The sequence below is a fragment of the Solanum pennellii genome, chromosome 1 (assembly GCF_001406875.1).
Source record: "Solanum pennellii chromosome 1, SPENNV200".
Taxonomy (NCBI): Eukaryota; Viridiplantae; Streptophyta; class Magnoliopsida; order Solanales; family Solanaceae; genus Solanum; species Solanum pennellii.
The window spans coordinates 99883190-99899767 of NC_028637.1; the positions used below are offsets into that span (position 1 = coordinate 99883190).

At 35.7% G+C, this 16578-nt stretch overlaps 3 protein-coding genes across 5 annotated transcripts; 2 read left to right on the forward strand and 1 right to left on the reverse strand.

The window, feature by feature from the left end:
- Positions 1-939: 939 nt before the first annotated feature.
- LOC107008447 (protein AUXIN RESPONSE 4) lies at positions 940-4451 on the forward strand. Its single transcript, XM_015207491.2, has 2 exons — positions 940-2289; positions 3911-4451. The coding sequence occupies exons 1-2, from the start codon at positions 1081-1083 to the stop codon at positions 4139-4141; spliced, it is 1440 nt and encodes a 479-aa protein (XP_015062977.1). The 5' UTR covers positions 940-1080; the 3' UTR covers positions 4142-4451.
- Positions 4452-5132: 681 nt separating this feature from the next.
- On the forward strand, positions 5133-8036 carry LOC107008578 (F-box protein At1g55000). The gene is made up of 2 exons (XM_015207677.2): positions 5133-5691; positions 7283-8036. Exons 1-2 carry the CDS (start codon positions 5260-5262, stop codon positions 7655-7657), a joined length of 807 nt encoding a protein of 268 aa, XP_015063163.1. The 5' UTR covers positions 5133-5259; the 3' UTR covers positions 7658-8036.
- A 341-nt stretch (positions 8037-8377) lies between these two features.
- On the reverse strand, positions 8378-15705 carry LOC107008502 (vacuole membrane protein KMS1-like). Of its 3 annotated transcripts, none has more exons than XM_015207565.2 (8): positions 15501-15705; positions 14151-14353; positions 13186-13273; positions 11764-12060; positions 10790-10947; positions 9858-9974; positions 9421-9597; positions 8378-8917 (listed from the first exon to the last, which is right to left on the reverse strand). In XM_015207565.2, exons 1-8 carry the CDS (start codon positions 15562-15564, stop codon positions 8753-8755), a joined length of 1269 nt encoding a protein of 422 aa, XP_015063051.1. In that variant the 5' UTR covers positions 15565-15705; the 3' UTR covers positions 8378-8752. The 3 variants fall into 3 exon arrangements, with proteins under 3 accessions (XP_015063051.1, XP_015063053.1, XP_015063050.1); XM_015207567.2 differs by having other exon boundaries at positions 13186-13264; positions 14151-14356; positions 15501-15704; XM_015207564.2 differs by having other exon boundaries at positions 14151-14356; positions 15501-15703.
- Positions 15706-16578: the final 873 nt, after the last annotated feature.

Consider the following 16578-nt stretch of genomic DNA (forward strand, 5'->3'; position numbering starts at 1 on the left):
TCTCTTCGTTCATTTTTATTTGTCACGGTTTCTTTTTTAGAGTCAAAATGAAAAAAAAATTTAAATAACATTTTATGATGTATTTTTTCATCACGTTGATATGTAAAAAATTGCAATTTATAGTATTTTTTTTATAATCTTTGAATATCTAATTTTTCTATTTAAATATCAGATTAATATATTTTAATTTAACTTTAAAAATTAATCAAATTAACTTTTAAAAAATGTAACATAACAAACGAAAGTGGGGGAATATTTAGGTTTTCACTCATTAAAAAAGAAAAGTAAAATTTACAATTTCTTTGTTAAAAAGATTGTGCATAAATACTTTATTTTGTCAAGTGCCTAGAAAAAATTTGTGCTTTTAGTTTAGAAAACTTGATCAAATACTCACTAAAATATTTTTAAATCCAAGAAGAAAAAATATTTTTTTTAGTTTTTCTTCTACTCTCCGGTCACTGTCTCCATTGGAGGTTTTAACCAAACTAAGTCATTATATAAAGCCATTCACCAAAATAATATGTTTTTCTAAAATTTTACAAAACTAGTATAAACGTATTCCACAGTAACGTTTTAGGATATATTTTATTTTTTAAAAGTTGATGGCGTCAGATTGATAAATGTTACTCACAGTAACGTTTTACTCCTAAAACGTTACTGTGAGTAACGTTGTAGGAGTAAAACGTTACTGAAAATAACGTTTTTGGAGTAAAACGTTACTTACAGTAACATATATCAACCTAATGCTGTTAGTTTTTGAAAAATTAGATATACCCTAAAACGTTACCGTGAAATACGTTTATACTAGTTTTGTAAAATTTTAGAAAAATGTATTACTTTGGTAAATTGTTTTATATAATGGCTTAGTTTGGTTAAAAATTCGTCTCCATTGTTCTTCAGCTTATTTGCCATCATTACCCCGTATATATATTTTACAGCTAAAACCACCTTTGAAATCACAAAAAGCTGCTTTTTACACTACCCTTTTTTGCTTTTCTCACGCTTGTTGATCTCCATTGCAAATCTTGAAAATTCCACTCTTCTTCGTGCTGCTACCTCTCTCAGCTCTACTCATCAACAATGGCAATCATAACCGAAGAACCAGACTCCCCAAGTCCACTGAAACAACGAAAAACCCTTAAACCCACATCAAAACCTTCTCAAACAACCGCCCCAGAACCCATTAAACCCACCAAAACTACAAATGCGACAAACCCATTTCATTTCTGGTTCTATTTCACCATTTCAGTTTCTCTTGTAACCCTCATATTCATGATTCTCACTTCTCTTTACCCGCAAGACCCTAAAACATGGTTTCTTAGCCTGCCCCTAAATCTACGACAACACTATGCTAAAGGGCGAAATATCAAAGTTCAAACAGCTCCTAACCAGCCACAAATTGAAGTTTTTGCTATCCAAGAAGGACCATCAAAGTCTTCTGATCAGGTACTTATTGTACATGGACTAGGATGTAGCTCTTTTGCGTTTCAAAAAGTTGTCAATTTTTTGGGTGTTAGAGGTGTTCATGCTGTTGCTATCGATCTGCCTGGTTCTGGGTTTTCGGATAAGACGATGGTTGTGGAGGAAGAGCATGTGGATGATGGGGTTCTAGGGAGGCTTAAGGATATGTATAATGAAATTCAAGAAAAGGGTATATTTTGGGGGTTTGATCAGCTTGTTGAGCAGGGTTATGTGAACTATGAGGAAAATAAAATCCGGGTTTCGAAAAGAAATGTTGTTAAGGCTGTTGCTTTGGGTCCTGAAGAGATTGGAAAAGTGTTAGGGCAAGTGATTGATACAATGGGATTGTCACCTGTGGATTTGGTTTTGCATGATTCAGCATTGGGTTTGACTGCTAATTGGGTTTCGGAGAACCGTGGATTGCTTAGAAGTGTGGTGGTTCTAGATAGTGCGCCTACTGGAACAGCATTGCCATTATGGGTGTTGGAAATGCCAGTGTTAAGGGATGCTGTTTTGGGATTGGGATTTGCTTTTAGAAGATTACTTGGAACGTGCTGTTCTAGATCGGTTGGTAACTTGGAGGCTGAGGGTCATAGGATTCTTTTGAAGGGAAGGGATGGAAGAAGAGCTGTTGTAGGGATGGGGAAGAGCCTGAATTGTAGTTTTGATTTGAATGAATGGGCTGCTTTGGATGAAGTGAAAGGGCTACCAATGCAAGTCATTTGGTCTGATGCCTTGTCCAAAGAGTGGACCGAGGAGGGACGTCAAGTTGCTGATGCAATCCCTCAGGCAAAATTTATCAGTCATTCTGGTGGGAGATGGCCCCAGGTGAGGATCAAGAACATGGATGTTCATTTTTATTTTGTCTGAAAATGTTAATTTCTTATAAGTTTGAATCTGTTTAGGAGAGTATCAAAGAGATGCAATTTCAATGATACTATTTTAACTTGCTGCCTGCTTGATGTACTAAAGTCATAGGTTCTAGCTAAGATACCACTATGAGGCTCCCCAACACATAGAAGAGTAGGCATAGCTGATAGGTTTTTTCTAATTTACATGCTAAAGCAATTAGTTTTATCTTGAAATTTCTGATGAGACAGCAAGAAGCAATTGAATAATAATTCCAAATAATTTTCAGCTGGCGAAGATCAGTTACTTCAATTTTTCTTGACTCCGAACTCTAGAAGAAGACTTAAAATATTGAAATTATGTCTCGAGGACAAATGGTTCAAGCAGATGTATAACCATTAAAAGGTCCTATTTTGTTTCACTTTTATTTTTGGGGTAATGAGAGAATACCAGGTTGTGATAAAAGCAGCAGATGCAAGAAAAAGAAGACCTTAATTACTAACTGGATGATCTGGTGCTACCTTTTCCCCTTATCGAATACATATAAACTCCCTAATGCTCATGCCTTCAAGCTGAATCCTCCTTGATTCTAGAACTGTGTTTGACCATGCCATCCTTAATTGATATCATGATGTTATTCATGCTGTAATGACTGGTCCTGTTCTCCATTCATTTAATTGCATTATTGTTTGTCACGTAACTGAAGTTCGTCTCTTTTTTTGAAAAATAAAGTTCATAATTTGGCCTACATGGGTGCTTTCTCACGGATGTATTCCGGTCACGCTTGCTTATCGCTTTCCTCTTGTAATCTACAGTAGACATGGTTTACTATCAAAAAAGAAAAAGAAAATAGGGCATTCCATCCTTTATTCCTAAATGGTAGCCTTGAAGGTTATAGACTTATAGTCCACCCAACCTCATTTGCAGATCAATTCATGAACACTTGGAACTGCACATGAAAGACAGACAGTCTCTTCAAAGTTTTGACATGGTGTTCGTCTGATAAGTTTTTATGGCTGAGCTTTAAACTTTCCAAACAATGGTTGTCTGTCTTGGATAGAAAATTTTTGAAGAATTAAAATCTTTCCTATATAGTCACCTCTTATATCCTCTTTAGATACATGCAAATTGCAATGCTAATTCACGTTCTCAGTGACTGACCATCTTATATACCTGTCGGGATGGTGGGGTTGGGTAATGATCATGATGCGCTTTTCTTGTTTCTACCTGATTATAAAAGAGTAGCCTTATCTGTTGGTATCGTAGTTTGCCTGGACCACTTTAGTGCAACAACGATGTGAAAAGGAGCATAGATCCATCAGTTGCATGCTCTGGATATTTATTAATGGAAAGGAACTTGAATAATTTTCAAAAGCTTTTCTTTACATATGTATTCCTCTAAATAGCTAAGGCTCACCATTTTTTCCTTTAAAGTTGTAATTGTACTGCTCCCATACAATATAGGGCACTTACTCAACAAAACAAAACAACAAAAAGCATATGCTATAGGTCTAATTTCCTTTTGACAGTAGACATACTAGTTAATTATTTATCTATGTTGCTTGAAGATGATCTAAAACATATTTTTTGCTGATAATAGGAGCATAATTCAGAGGAGATAGCTGAAAGTATCTATCAATTTGTTTCCTCCTTGCCGAAGAATGTGAAACAAACTGAAGAAATTGTACCTGAACATGTCCAGACGATGTTTGATGAAGCGAAGAGTGGTGATCACCACCACCACCACCACGGTCATGATAGCCATGGCCACGAGCATGCTCATGCCGGATATATGGATGCATATGGGCTTGGTCAAGAGTGGGCCATGTGATTTGCTTTGTAGAAAATGTACTCTCTTGATTGCTTTCCCAAGTTTTAAGACTAGACTAGATTCATACCCTTAAATTTCCTCTCTTTTTTCCCCTCTAGCTGCATTTTCACAGTGGTGACTGCTCAGAGCTTTTCTGCTATCTAATTTTTGTTATTGTACAAGTGTTTGGCACTATGTATCCGTTCAAGTCAGGAGTTTGTAATGTAGTTTGAGGTGTAGTCAGATTGATGCTGGCTGCTTCACACAAATCTTTGAAATACAAGTCTCTCTTTGTAAACTCTTTAAGATCCAATACTTGTATACTTAACTATGTCCTGTTTTAGCTTTCGACCATCCATCCAAAGCATCAAAGGTGAACTCAACCACTCACATTTCATTCTCGAGCCTATCGACTATTAGGATGCGTTTGGCTCAGAAGAAAATATATTCAATTTTTTCATGTTTGATTGATCAATATATTATGTTGAAAAAAAAATCTTTAAAATGAGGAACATGACTTCCTAATAGAAGTAAAGACAGCAAGTTTTCAATTGGTATTCTAAGTTGATTGCCTCCTTTCCGTCACCTAGTGCTATCAACTACCACCCCTTGACCATTTGACTGGGATATATAATGTGAAAAGCGAACCTTCATCAATAAAACGGAAGTTCAGATAGCCGAGCTAGTAAGATTAACTAATTTTACTTATGTCTTTTTCAGTAGGAAAACTATATAAGTATCCCCTAAAATTATGATCGAAATTTCAAAGACACACCTTAATTAAATTAAGATCCTATTAACTCCCTAACCTTTTTTTTTTTTAATTTTGTACACTTTTTTAACTTATGAGGTATCCAAATATCTCTCACACACCTAATTTATATGGAATCACAAAATATGTTACGTAAAATAAAAAGTTTTAAAAATAAAAAAAAAAGAAATTCATAAAAAAATATAATCTTATTTTAATTGTCTCTGAATTTTGGTTAAAGGAGAGAGCATTGGTGCCTTTATTCCTTTCCAATACATAAATTTCCTCTTTTACAATTTCTTCAAAAATCCACCCGCGGCTCAAGTTAGTCCACGCAATATACAAATACGCCGTAAGCGCACAAACACCACCGCCATCATATCTAGTGATGGGATGTTGCTGTGATGATGACGAACAGCTTCTCCAACCACTCAATCCTTCCGAAATTCAAAATTCAGATCAAATTCCTCCGTCGGCATCTTCCACCACCGTCGCACACGACGGAGAAGACGTGATATCCCCGATGAATTCTCACTTTTCAGCCTTGATATGCCACGATACTCTACGCGCCATCCTCGAGAAACTTGCTCTCCCTGACTTAGCGCGTGCTGCGTGTGTGAATAGAATCTGGAACTTTGTGGCCTCCGATCGTGAACTGCAGACGAAGGCATTTAAGGATCCTTGGAAGATCAAGGACGTCATCGGCGATCCTTCCTCCGGCAGCTTCTGGAGAGATAATAGCCTTTCAAAATTTGCCATTTCTCATCGCATCGTCCGTGGTGATAGTGTTGCTAGCCTCGCCGTCAAGTACTCCGTCCATGTATACTCCCCTCTCTCTCTTTCTCTCTCTCTATATATGTGTGTGAATGTTATGTATGTATCTGTTTATTTTTATTTATTTCTTTATTTTAATTCATTTGAAGGAGTCGTTTTTTATCTTCAATTCAAGGTACTATTTTGCTTTCTAAGTTTAAGGTGAATGATTAAAAAAGAACTGGTGAAGAATGAAGATTAGAGAAGAAAAAAATACACATTTTAAGTATATGTTTCAGCTTGCTAATCACACTAAGCTTGCAGGGAACATCTGCAGTTAGGAATTTCAAAGTAACCATGACTGGAAAAGACAGATAATAGGCTGAAAAGTTATACTTATCTCACCTCTCTGTAAGTTAATGTGTTAGACAAGCCCCAAATGTACCTATCCAGGTAAAAGAAGCACCTTGAAGGAGATTTATGTTAAACTTTCTAAGCCAATGGGATCATTGTGCCTTCCTATACCCGAGTTTCTTAATAGTATATCATAATAGGACTTAACAGTGAATAATGAATTGTACATCCTTCCTACCCTAACGATTCAGGATATCGTTTTAATTCACTGATAGTCTCTCTGTCAGAAAATTTGAGTTAGTATATCCAAATTCACAGTCTTGTAGTCCCCTTCGAAATTTGATGCCCCTAAACTGCCCGTGATCTGCAAAATATGCATCTTTGTTGATGTACATGGTATATAGATGTGGGAACCTGTCTCTAAATGTTTCTTGTGCCTTCTGTCTTGCCAAAACTTCTTCTTTCCGTTGTGTACTTTAACTTAACCAAGCTCTTCTGTCTTGCCAAAACTTCTTCTTTCCGCGGTGTACTTCAACTTAACCAAGCTCTGTACAACTCATCCCATAAGTTCCTACTAGTATGCTCTATGCTTCTGCTCAATATGATGTATTTTGCTGGCTCTTTACACATTTCAGCATTTTGGCTATGTAGCTGGAAGTTCCACTATGCAGTCTAATGTACTGGACAGAAGACTGAATATTGGCTCGTTCAGAAACTGGGAATAAGAGAGCCTTTTGTTTATGCAGATCAGATTTAGCCTCAAGTGTCACTAGCACTAGTACTCCGTAGGGGATCGCCAAGTCGGGATCCCAGGCTGAGTCCAAACTGCAACACTTGATGTGAATATGCTCCAATCTTGGTGGGACCTTGATAGCTTGTGCTTGTGGGATGGATAAGCTACCCTATGAATTAGTGAAAGTCCACAAAATTGGCCCAAATACAATTGGCATGAAAAAAAAATACATTCCTTTGCACTATGTTTGAATTTATTAGTTGCTTTTCCTTAGCTCCACCCAATCAATGAATCATCAACATATAAGATGTGGGATACACTTGTGTAATTATTGTCTTCACTGATGGGCTCAAAACATAATAGATAAGATTGACAATAAGTTACCAGGCAATAGAAGTAGCATTTTAAATTATTATAGAGGCCTTTATTTTAGATATTATGACAATTTTCAGTGGACAAGCTATAACTTGATCTTAAGTCTCTTAAACTAATATGTTTGTGCTGCTAAACGATGTGGGTTTCTGGCTTCTTTAAAAAGCAACTTTGTTAAGAATTTCCTTTTAATTGGCAGGTCATGGGTATAAAACGCTTGAACAATATGATGAGTGACCATGGTATATACTCGAGGGAGAGGTTACTCATTCCTGTTAGCAATCCAGACTGCCTCATCAACGGCACTTGCTACATAGAGCTGGATATATATGCAAAAAGGGAAGTGGCAGTTTTGTACCTTGACGGTGGCCCTGATCCAAAGCTTACCACAATGTTAAATAGATTGACCTCAGAGAGAAGCAAGAAAAGGGTGATAGACTCCCTAAGGAGAAGCATGCAAGTTGATGGTGAAACTGCCCAATATTACTTAGCAGTATCAGATGGTGACCCCCGATCTGCTTTCTCACAATTCTCGGAGGATCTGAGGTGGGAGAGGGAGGCAGGGTTGACTTAGCTTGTACATGTCGAAAAGGTCATCCTGGTAAGATGTGTGAATGTAGTGAAGTACCTGGTAATGAGACTAGTGACGAAGGATGTACGGTCACAATGAGTTGCTCCACATCACCGATCTGGTTGTTTGCCTATAATGGTAGGTCTGCTTCAATAATGATCCTTCCTTGAAGTGATTGGAGGAAATGAATCTATCTATTAGAATTGCTGTTACTGTCAGCATAGCAGTACATGTAGTTCATTCACTTTGTACTATGTACAGTAAGATACATTGTGTTTTAGTGCTTGTATGACTGTTGAATTCCATCTGTATTCATGTAAAATGTACACCTAAATGAAAGAAAATGTACACCTAAATGAAAGAAAACTTGTATTATCAGTAACTTGTGGAGACATATGGTCTGTCAATCTTCTGCGCAAAAAAAACCGGACGACACATTCACCTGATAACTCTTGGATGTAACCACAGCACTTTCTTGCTGCTGCTTTTGAATGTTGATGTCAATAATGTTACTATTTCACAAGAAAACTGACGAGACATTCAGGTTCTATGGTGACTATTCCTCAATTATCTTATATGAGCAAACATTTATAGCAATGTTGAAACCAATAGACTGTTAAAGCCTGTATAAGTGTGAAACACCGATCTGATTCTGAGATGTTATCACAAGCACTGCAACAGAAATATTTCCACAAAAAAAAAAAAAAACTGATTTCAAGAAAATAAAATTAAAAAGCTTTGATTTAGTGGCAAGAGCTCAACTGTAAGTGTAGATCAGATGCATGTCACAAACTCAAGTCTTATGGCAAATAAAAATTATAGTGTCATATAAGATAATCCTTCTGATCTGATTTTTTCGTCGTTGAATTATGATTCAAGTACATGGTGTATTTTTGGTGTATAAAGGAAGTAGGAGCTGAGGACATAAAAAGAAACCTCTCCCTCTTGTATGCAGTGAACTTCCAATACAATAATCAGATTATGGCACTTCAAAAACGTACACCACAATCTATTACCAGCAGCTAAAAGGATCATTTTTCAAACGAACTACCAGCAACTAAATCGGAGCCTTGCACCTATTGAACTGCCATGAATATGTCATTCCCTGGCACGATTATTTTCAAGTGCAGCGAGCTCCTTTTCTTGTTGCTCTCTAAGATAGCCCTTGGCAGTTGTATTTACAATCTTGGCTGAGAAGTTCAAGAGCATAAGCCATACAACAGTGTTCCACACTGAACCAAGCGAAAGATCCCACTTTTTTGCCTGCAACAGAACATAGGCTTTTAATTCATGAACTGATTATGTCATGACTCGTGTATGCTTGCAGAGTCGTAATTACATATTTGTTCAACAAATAAAAGTTGGCATCCTTGTATAAAACAGGCTCTCTAGACACAATGAGGTTGACGGGTCATGGAAGGTTTACATATCAAGGAGATCTTCAGGTGACAAGTTATGGGTGTGAACAGAGACTCTGATAAGTAGTTTTATTTAGTTAAAAGTTAATTATTGTAATCCAAGTTAAAGAGGCTCTCAGACGGTGAAACAGCATTTTTTCTCCTCAGATGATACAAATATTTCTGGCATAAACATGGTATTATAAGGCTTATGCTATATTTCGATGCATGCCTTTTTTTCCTTTTTTCTGACAAGTTAAATGGCTTATGTTATATTTTGATGCATGCCAATTAGAAAAAAAACATGCATGAAACAGTAAGCATTACATCTACATTTATTTTTTGTTCTTTATGAGTCAAGTGTAATACCTTAACACTAGACACTGGAGCGGATGCTGCCATGTACTTCTCTCTAGCGATGTGTAGTTTGGAAATGATGTTTGGCAGGAACGAGGCAACTCCAGGAATGAGACCAAGCACCCGAACTAATTGATTTTCTATCATGTCCAACAGTTGATTGTTGCAAACTGAAATAATAAATGCTGTCTGCAAAGTAACTTTCTCAAATCAACGACCAAAATTTAACATGTCACAGAAATTGAAGCTAGCTACTTTTTGTTTTTTTCTGTTCATTCATTTATAGCCGTGATATTTGGGCCAGCTTTAGGCTCAAGTAATTCCACGGGATACCTGCCATCTCCCACATGATCTGTAATAATCTCTTTCTTTCAGATGTACTTTAGTTCAGCATATGCTTTTTTCGGACTTATATCAGTTAAAAGAGATAACATTTGGTAGATGCAGACCTGTATGTGAGTCTTAATAATTGCCTTCCCGATCAGAGTTGCTGTAAAGAATTTCCAAAATGGAATGCCAAATTGCCCACACATGATACCAGCAAGGTCAAACAGAGGATTTGGCACCTTCACAGCAAACAAAGAGAACACTTAATAGGTTATTGACATTCGACACAAACATAAAGATGTATGGGCAGTAACAAATGCAACATGCATCAAAAGAAATCTCAAGGGGATGGCCTGGTGGTCAATGAAGTCCGTTGAGAACCATCAGATCTCAAGTTCAAATCCCAGCAGAGAAAAGAAAAAACACCAGGTAATTTCTTCTCATCTGTCCTAGCCTTAGTGGACAGAGATACTTGATACCTACCGGTGGGAGGTGGCAGGTATCCTGTGGAATTAGTCGAGATGTGCAAGCTGACCCGGACACCACAGTTATCTCCGAATATACATAAGATACTAGAAATTTAACTTCAAAGCTAGAAAAAAGAGGAATTGTGCACAGAAGTAATATTGTCCCCAAATATACAGAAAAAAGAAACATCAGAAAAGTGAAGAAAACAAAATATACCAAATCTAAATGTTTGTTCTTATTGTTATTAAATTGGAGCAATATAGCAGAGCAAGCAGAGACTGTAACAGAGTATATTTCACTATTTACCAAGTGATAAAAATGAGGAAGCAGTCAAGCAGTAAAAGGTTCTTCTTTCTCACTTTTCTTTTTCTGTCCAGGGTGAGGGGGTTAGTGGTCTTGTTCTAGCATAAATTTATGTTGAAAACCCTTAATGAGGGTTGACAAATAAAGCAATGTAGAGACCAGAAGGAGGTATTAAATAGACATAATTTGAAGAAAATCACTAAAGTTGATGACACAAGTCCATAACACTCTGTTAGAAGGACAAAATAAGGTCCCAGAAAATGTAAAATATGAGAGGATTTACCGATGCAAGAACCAGAATTGTGAAGAAATTCAAATACTGTCGGTTAGAAATAAGCCACTTTTTTATCTGTTTTAAGTGGTTGCTGATAATTCCAGTATCTTCTTTTGAAGCAGAATCCAAATCTTCCATAAGCTCACCTTCACGACCAGATATACTAGCTGCAATTTTGAAGAGCACGGGAAACATCAGTATTACATAACCTGGATCCGGTCACTCTGCCCGTAATGCATTACCATAAAGCAGTACTGCATAAGATAATAATTAGAACTATACTTCAAAACTTAACGAGTTTTTGTGGATAACTTGAAACATTGCAGAACTAAAAAAAGGCAACAAGTTGAAGACAGAAAGTTCTATTGCTCTGGAGGAAAGATGGTAAGTGGGCTTAGATAAGGAATGTAGGGGTTATTGTCTGTCTCAAACCTACAGCTGAAATAACATTCCAGAGGTATTCATATCTAGAGGAAGGACTCCAATCAGAAAGACTGAAAATAGAATACTGCTCAAAGAAGATGCCTTGCAGTCCCTATTCGAGTATTATCTTTTATGGATGATCACCAGTCGGTGTAATTCCAAGGGGTAGAGGCTAATAAAGAGCTAAAACTTGTAAAATTTTCAGCAGCCCAAAGCCAGACATGAAAATATCTCCCAACAGAATGAAAAGGATCAAGGTGGAACATCCAATTCTCTTTCTTTTCCTTTACAATGAAGTAACTATGCTTTGCCCCAGGACTCCTGAAAGTAAGATCTTTCTAGCCGCTCTTTTAAAATGGAAAGGTTATAAATAGGGATAATGAGTATGATTGCCAAAAAGATTGTCACTGGACTTGTTGTCCCCACAGCATATGAAGAAACAGAACACACATATAAAAATGTCCTGCAAAAAACATTTTATAAAAAAAAATCTTGCAATACAATTACTTGGGAGTAAATATATCACTGTACAGGAAAATCACATTGGTAATACAGCTTACCAGCTCTAGAAATGAAGTAAGGAGGAAGCTCTCCAAGAGCTGTTCCAATACCCCACAATATAGCTTCCAACTGAATCTGGTTTAGTATGCTGGTCAATGGTACCCGTGCACCGGGTAGAGAAAATAATGGTGGGCCAAATTCAGAACAGTCCTTATCCAGCCATGAAGGACCACTTCTTAATTGAATTGTATCATATGGAGCACTTTTTATGTCAACCCTTCCGCAGCTCACAGATTTTATGGTGAATAGAGCAATATGAGGGCCCAAGTACAAGACAAAAGTGTGCAGACCAGAACCTTTAAGAACAAAGAGAGACAAAGATGAGTGAGGAATGACAAAAATATAAGCGAGAGTAAAATAAACTGCAACTGTAACTACCACCAAAGTCACTTCCAGATAGTTCTATAAACAATAAACAAAAAAACTTTCAAATACCAGTGATGGAGCAGTAACATTCTGTTGAGAGAGATTAGGTTAAGGAACCAGAAATAAAATGACTTAAAAGTCCGAATATGATCTCTCTAATAAAGAAAGCTCATCCAGAAGCATGACAGTTCATGTACAGTAGGATAGTCAGTGCACTCAAAAATATTCTAATATGATGATCCTTATTCTGCATCAAACATGATTTTAACAGAGAAAGCACCCAAACAGTAAATTCAGTTAAGATGCTTGCTTAATATTATGCCTCAAATATTTAGAATATGGGTGTCCTGCGACATGACTGAATTTGACAACATTTTGATTATCATGCAAAAGATTCACCAGATATCTATGTAGTAGCATAAGCATGGTCATAAGAAATACTCTTGACACAGACTAACACATCAAACTTCAAACACTAGCTCCCCCAAGGACTAATAGGACTATCTCTACAAATACAAAAAGCTGGAACTGCTTTAAAATGTGATCAAAAGCTACTCAAGTCCAGTTGCCAATTATTTTCTAATTTTCTGTCGTTCATTTACTTTGGACAAAACACAAAAGGAGTTCAGATAAAATGCCACATTAGGAAAATGAGAAAAATATGTATTACATACAATAGTTCGTGCTAGAGATGATCTCATGATGGATTAAGATAGGGTCAAATAGGACCGTCAGTGACAATCATACCTTAGAAGTGCATTAAAACAAATGGGATTCAGCTAAAGTAATGCATTGAAGAAATTAAGAATAATATGTATTACCTACAATAGTCTGTCCCTGCTAGAGATGATCTCATGATTGGTTAAGGAAGGGCCAAATAGGACTACAAGTGACAGCCATAGTAAATTATTAAAAGTCCTGTGACTTAAAGACAATGCTGTCAGCCAAGCACCCACTTGACAGAGAACATTGAACAGACCTCAGGTTTATAAGTATACACTGAACAGGTTTCTTTAAATTGTATAACATTATACAAAGAGCAAATGTCCACTCACCTAGGCCAATTGATGAAGCCACACCAAGAACTAGCCACCAGAGACCAAACCGTAGATACTTGAGAAGCTCCTGAACAGGCTGCAGTGTCTTGAAGAAAAGCAGGCATAGAATTAAAATAAAAGAGTAGAAGGTTAGACGCACATGCATACAACTCAGGCATGGCAAGGAGGATTGGAAGATAATCCACCAGTGCAGGAATAAAATGTATCAATGGTTGTGTTTCTGGAGCTTCTTTTCTTCAATCACTGGACAAAAAACTCCCAAATTTTCAAAGTTTTAAGAGACCAATGGAGGGAAAGTAAAATTTATTTGCATTAGCTGATGGATAAAACTTTTATCTACAAATAATATCAATTTCATTGGTTACGGCCTAAGAATATTTGCAGCTATTAACTAATGAAGACAAAAGTCTTATAAGTTATCACTGTGATATTACATTCGGAAAGAAAAATGAAATAGAAAAGATTAACATATAAATCTATTAAGAAAAGGAACAATTTCAAATTGTTGTTATCAGTTCTTCACTTATTTGTTGAATACTGGATGAAGATCACGCCATGGACATAGAAAGAACTTTCTAAGTTAGTAGATTAAGTTTGAAAGAACATGCAATATAGGGAGAGATGCCACGATTCTTAAGAATGTACATCATGCTCAAACAAAGGAAACACAAAATGCTTCATTACTTGCTACCTCCTCCACCTCGCCTTAAAAAAAAAAAGAGAAATAGCGTTCCTTACTTGAGCTATACCCTAAATCCTCTGATTTTAATTCAAAGGATTAATTATCTAAAGAACTTCATGCTAGTATAACAAAAGGAAAATTAAGAAACTCAAGAGCCCCGGATTTAGTAGTTAACATGACAGACTAATGGGATGTTGAAATGTGTTGATAAAGCTCTACAGATCACATAGTATCCTCCACTATGACAAAATGCATTGTAGCACAGGAATAAATAGCATACCTCCTCATACGCCCTACCACGCGTAAAAAGCAAACTCCCACCTGCGGTTGCCAGCAGTATGACCACTAGACAGCTGCACTTGATAGTAACTGAAAATTGATGAAGACACTTAAGAACAGCTAAACAAAAGAATTTAACTGTCTTTAGTGGCTGATTCGTCAGACTCAGATGCTCCAGCTCCCTATTGTGTCTGTCAAGGAGTCCTGCTGGAATATATAAATCATTTTTCCAAGTTTAAGTCACCGTTCGAGATCTTGGTACCATGTATTGATATTGGGTATCCTACACAATGAATGAGAGACTACATAGACCTTCACATGATAAACCTTTATCAAATCACTAGACACATAGGCTTCACAAGTCATGTTGGCAATACATTCTGCCCAGATTCACCGATTAATTTATACTAGAAAAATGAAGTTGAACATGAAGAACAAGATATCACTCCATTACCCTGAAGGAGTTGGCATTGTGGTCAAAGTTCAAAACTAGACCTCTTAAGATTAACTCATACCCAACCCCAGATTAAGCACATCAATTTCCAGAAATATAAAATAAGTAAACTCACTACCAATCGTTGAAATTTCAACTAGACAATTTATACATCCACAATCCATGCCATGATTAAGTATTACTTATTACAAGAATGCTTGACGACATTCAAAATTCAAATAGCTTATGACACCATAAATCCATAAATTCACCTCATCTTCAATAAACTCAAGTAACCACCCACCTCAATTATGTAAGACTTTAGTTTTTGGGACATCATAAAATAATTGCAACCATTCAGTTACTATGCAACTTTAAAGAATTTTTACAATTTTTAGTTTATTAAACTATTCAGAATTTAAACTTTAAAGTGATGATTCCTCTATCACACTAACTTTAAATAGTTTCTTCTTTTGTCATTAATAAAACATATAAGTCAAATTAACATCTAAAACTTTATACCCTTTCAAACACCTGACTATTATTCCTCTTTTCATCAACCAATCTGATGTCAGTGGAAGAAGTTTAGTCCCAGACCACCCCTTCTCCTTTTATTCCCATTCCCAGATACCTCTTAAATAATGCATTAAAAACCCTTCAATGTACTTTTTTTCATTATCAGCAATCTTTAGAACAAACATTACTTTATGGATGCACCAAAAGGAGACAAATAGAAACCATATGACAAAAAATAAAAATTTGAACGAAACCCATGAATGGTAGAGAAATTCGCACACCCTCAAACCCCTAAAGAGTAAAAAATCACATTAAATAGAGATATCTGCACGCCCAAGAACCCTTACAAAAATTGAAGAAACCCCCGATAAATATGGAGACGCAAACAGAGAATTAACTGACCAGAAGCAGAGTTGTCAACATGAAGCGGAGAATCAAGAAGTTGTTCTTGCTCTACAGACCCCATTCAAGAAACTCAGCTATGGCGAAGTGACAAGAAAAGAAGAGAAAACTTGAAATTCCAATCTGTTAGGGATGAAGTCGAAATCAATGTACCTTGAAATATGGGATTTATTTAGAGTATATTTATATCTTCTTGGGAAAAACAAAAAGAATCGAATAATAAAAAATAAAAAAAAGGAAATACTAATTTTGTTCTTTGCTCGTGGTCGTGGATTTTTTGTTTATAAAAAAAGGAAAAAGGACAAAAAAGAAGTTCTCAAATTTTATTATTTTCCTAATGTCTACATTATAGTTTTTTCTGTTAAACTATTTTGGAAATTAATAAATTTAACATAAAATCAAATAATATAAAAATTGACAACATCTTCGAGTAGATGTTGCAAAAATTGAATCGATCATTAAATCGAACCAAAAGAAATATTGTTAAATCATTATTATTGGGTTATCGGGTTAACATGTTTTTAATAAAATTATTAGGCTATCGATTTTGAGTAATGGGTTATTCGGTAAATCTATAACTCATTAAGACTATAGTAAGTTACTACAATACCCTTCATAAATATTTAATATTAATAATTTAACATATCTAGACACTATATCATTGTTTTACACTACGGTCTTCACACGTCATAGTATTTCTACTTCACGTCAGAAATTTCATATTATGTTTTGGTTGTCACATGTTATTGTAGCCTTCGTACTACATTCACTCTTATTGATACAACTTTTCATTATATTTTTTGTTTTACTACATCAAAATATTTATAGCAGATTTATTTGTTTCACTATATCGAGCCAAATTGTCATAGAAATAAAAAAATTTATAATCATTTTCTCAAATCAAAAATCGAATTGATAATGACAAAAAATCAATAAATCAAAAATAAATAAAAATTTTATTATTAATTTAAAATATTTAAAAATCAAAATCGATAAATCAAACTAATTATATCCAAAACTAAACCAAATCAACCCATGATCACCCGTGTAAGAAATACTAAATGCTTCTTTATAACTC

Coding starts and splice junctions, on each gene's coding strand:
- LOC107008502 (XM_015207564.2), bottom strand. CDS start 15,564: ATGGGGTCTGTAGAGCAAGAACAACTTCTTGATTCTCCGCTTCATGTT. Junction 13,274..14,150: donor GTGGTAGGGCGTATGAGGAG/GTATGCTATTTA, acceptor CTTTTCTTCAAG/ACACTGCAGCCTGTTCAGGA. Junction 8,918..9,420: donor CTCCAGTGTCTAGTGTTAAG/GTATTACACTTG, acceptor GTTCTGTTGCAG/GCAAAAAAGTGGGATCTTTC.
- LOC107008578 (XM_015207677.2), top strand. CDS start 5,260: ATGGGATGTTGCTGTGATGATGACGAACAGCTTCTCCAACCACTCAAT. Junction 5,692..7,282: donor CCGTCAAGTACTCCGTCCAT/GTATACTCCCCT, acceptor TTTAATTGGCAG/GTCATGGGTATAAAACGCTT.
- LOC107008447 (XM_015207491.2), top strand. CDS start 1,081: ATGGCAATCATAACCGAAGAACCAGACTCCCCAAGTCCACTGAAACAA. Junction 2,290..3,910: donor CTGGTGGGAGATGGCCCCAG/GTGAGGATCAAG, acceptor TGCTGATAATAG/GAGCATAATTCAGAGGAGAT.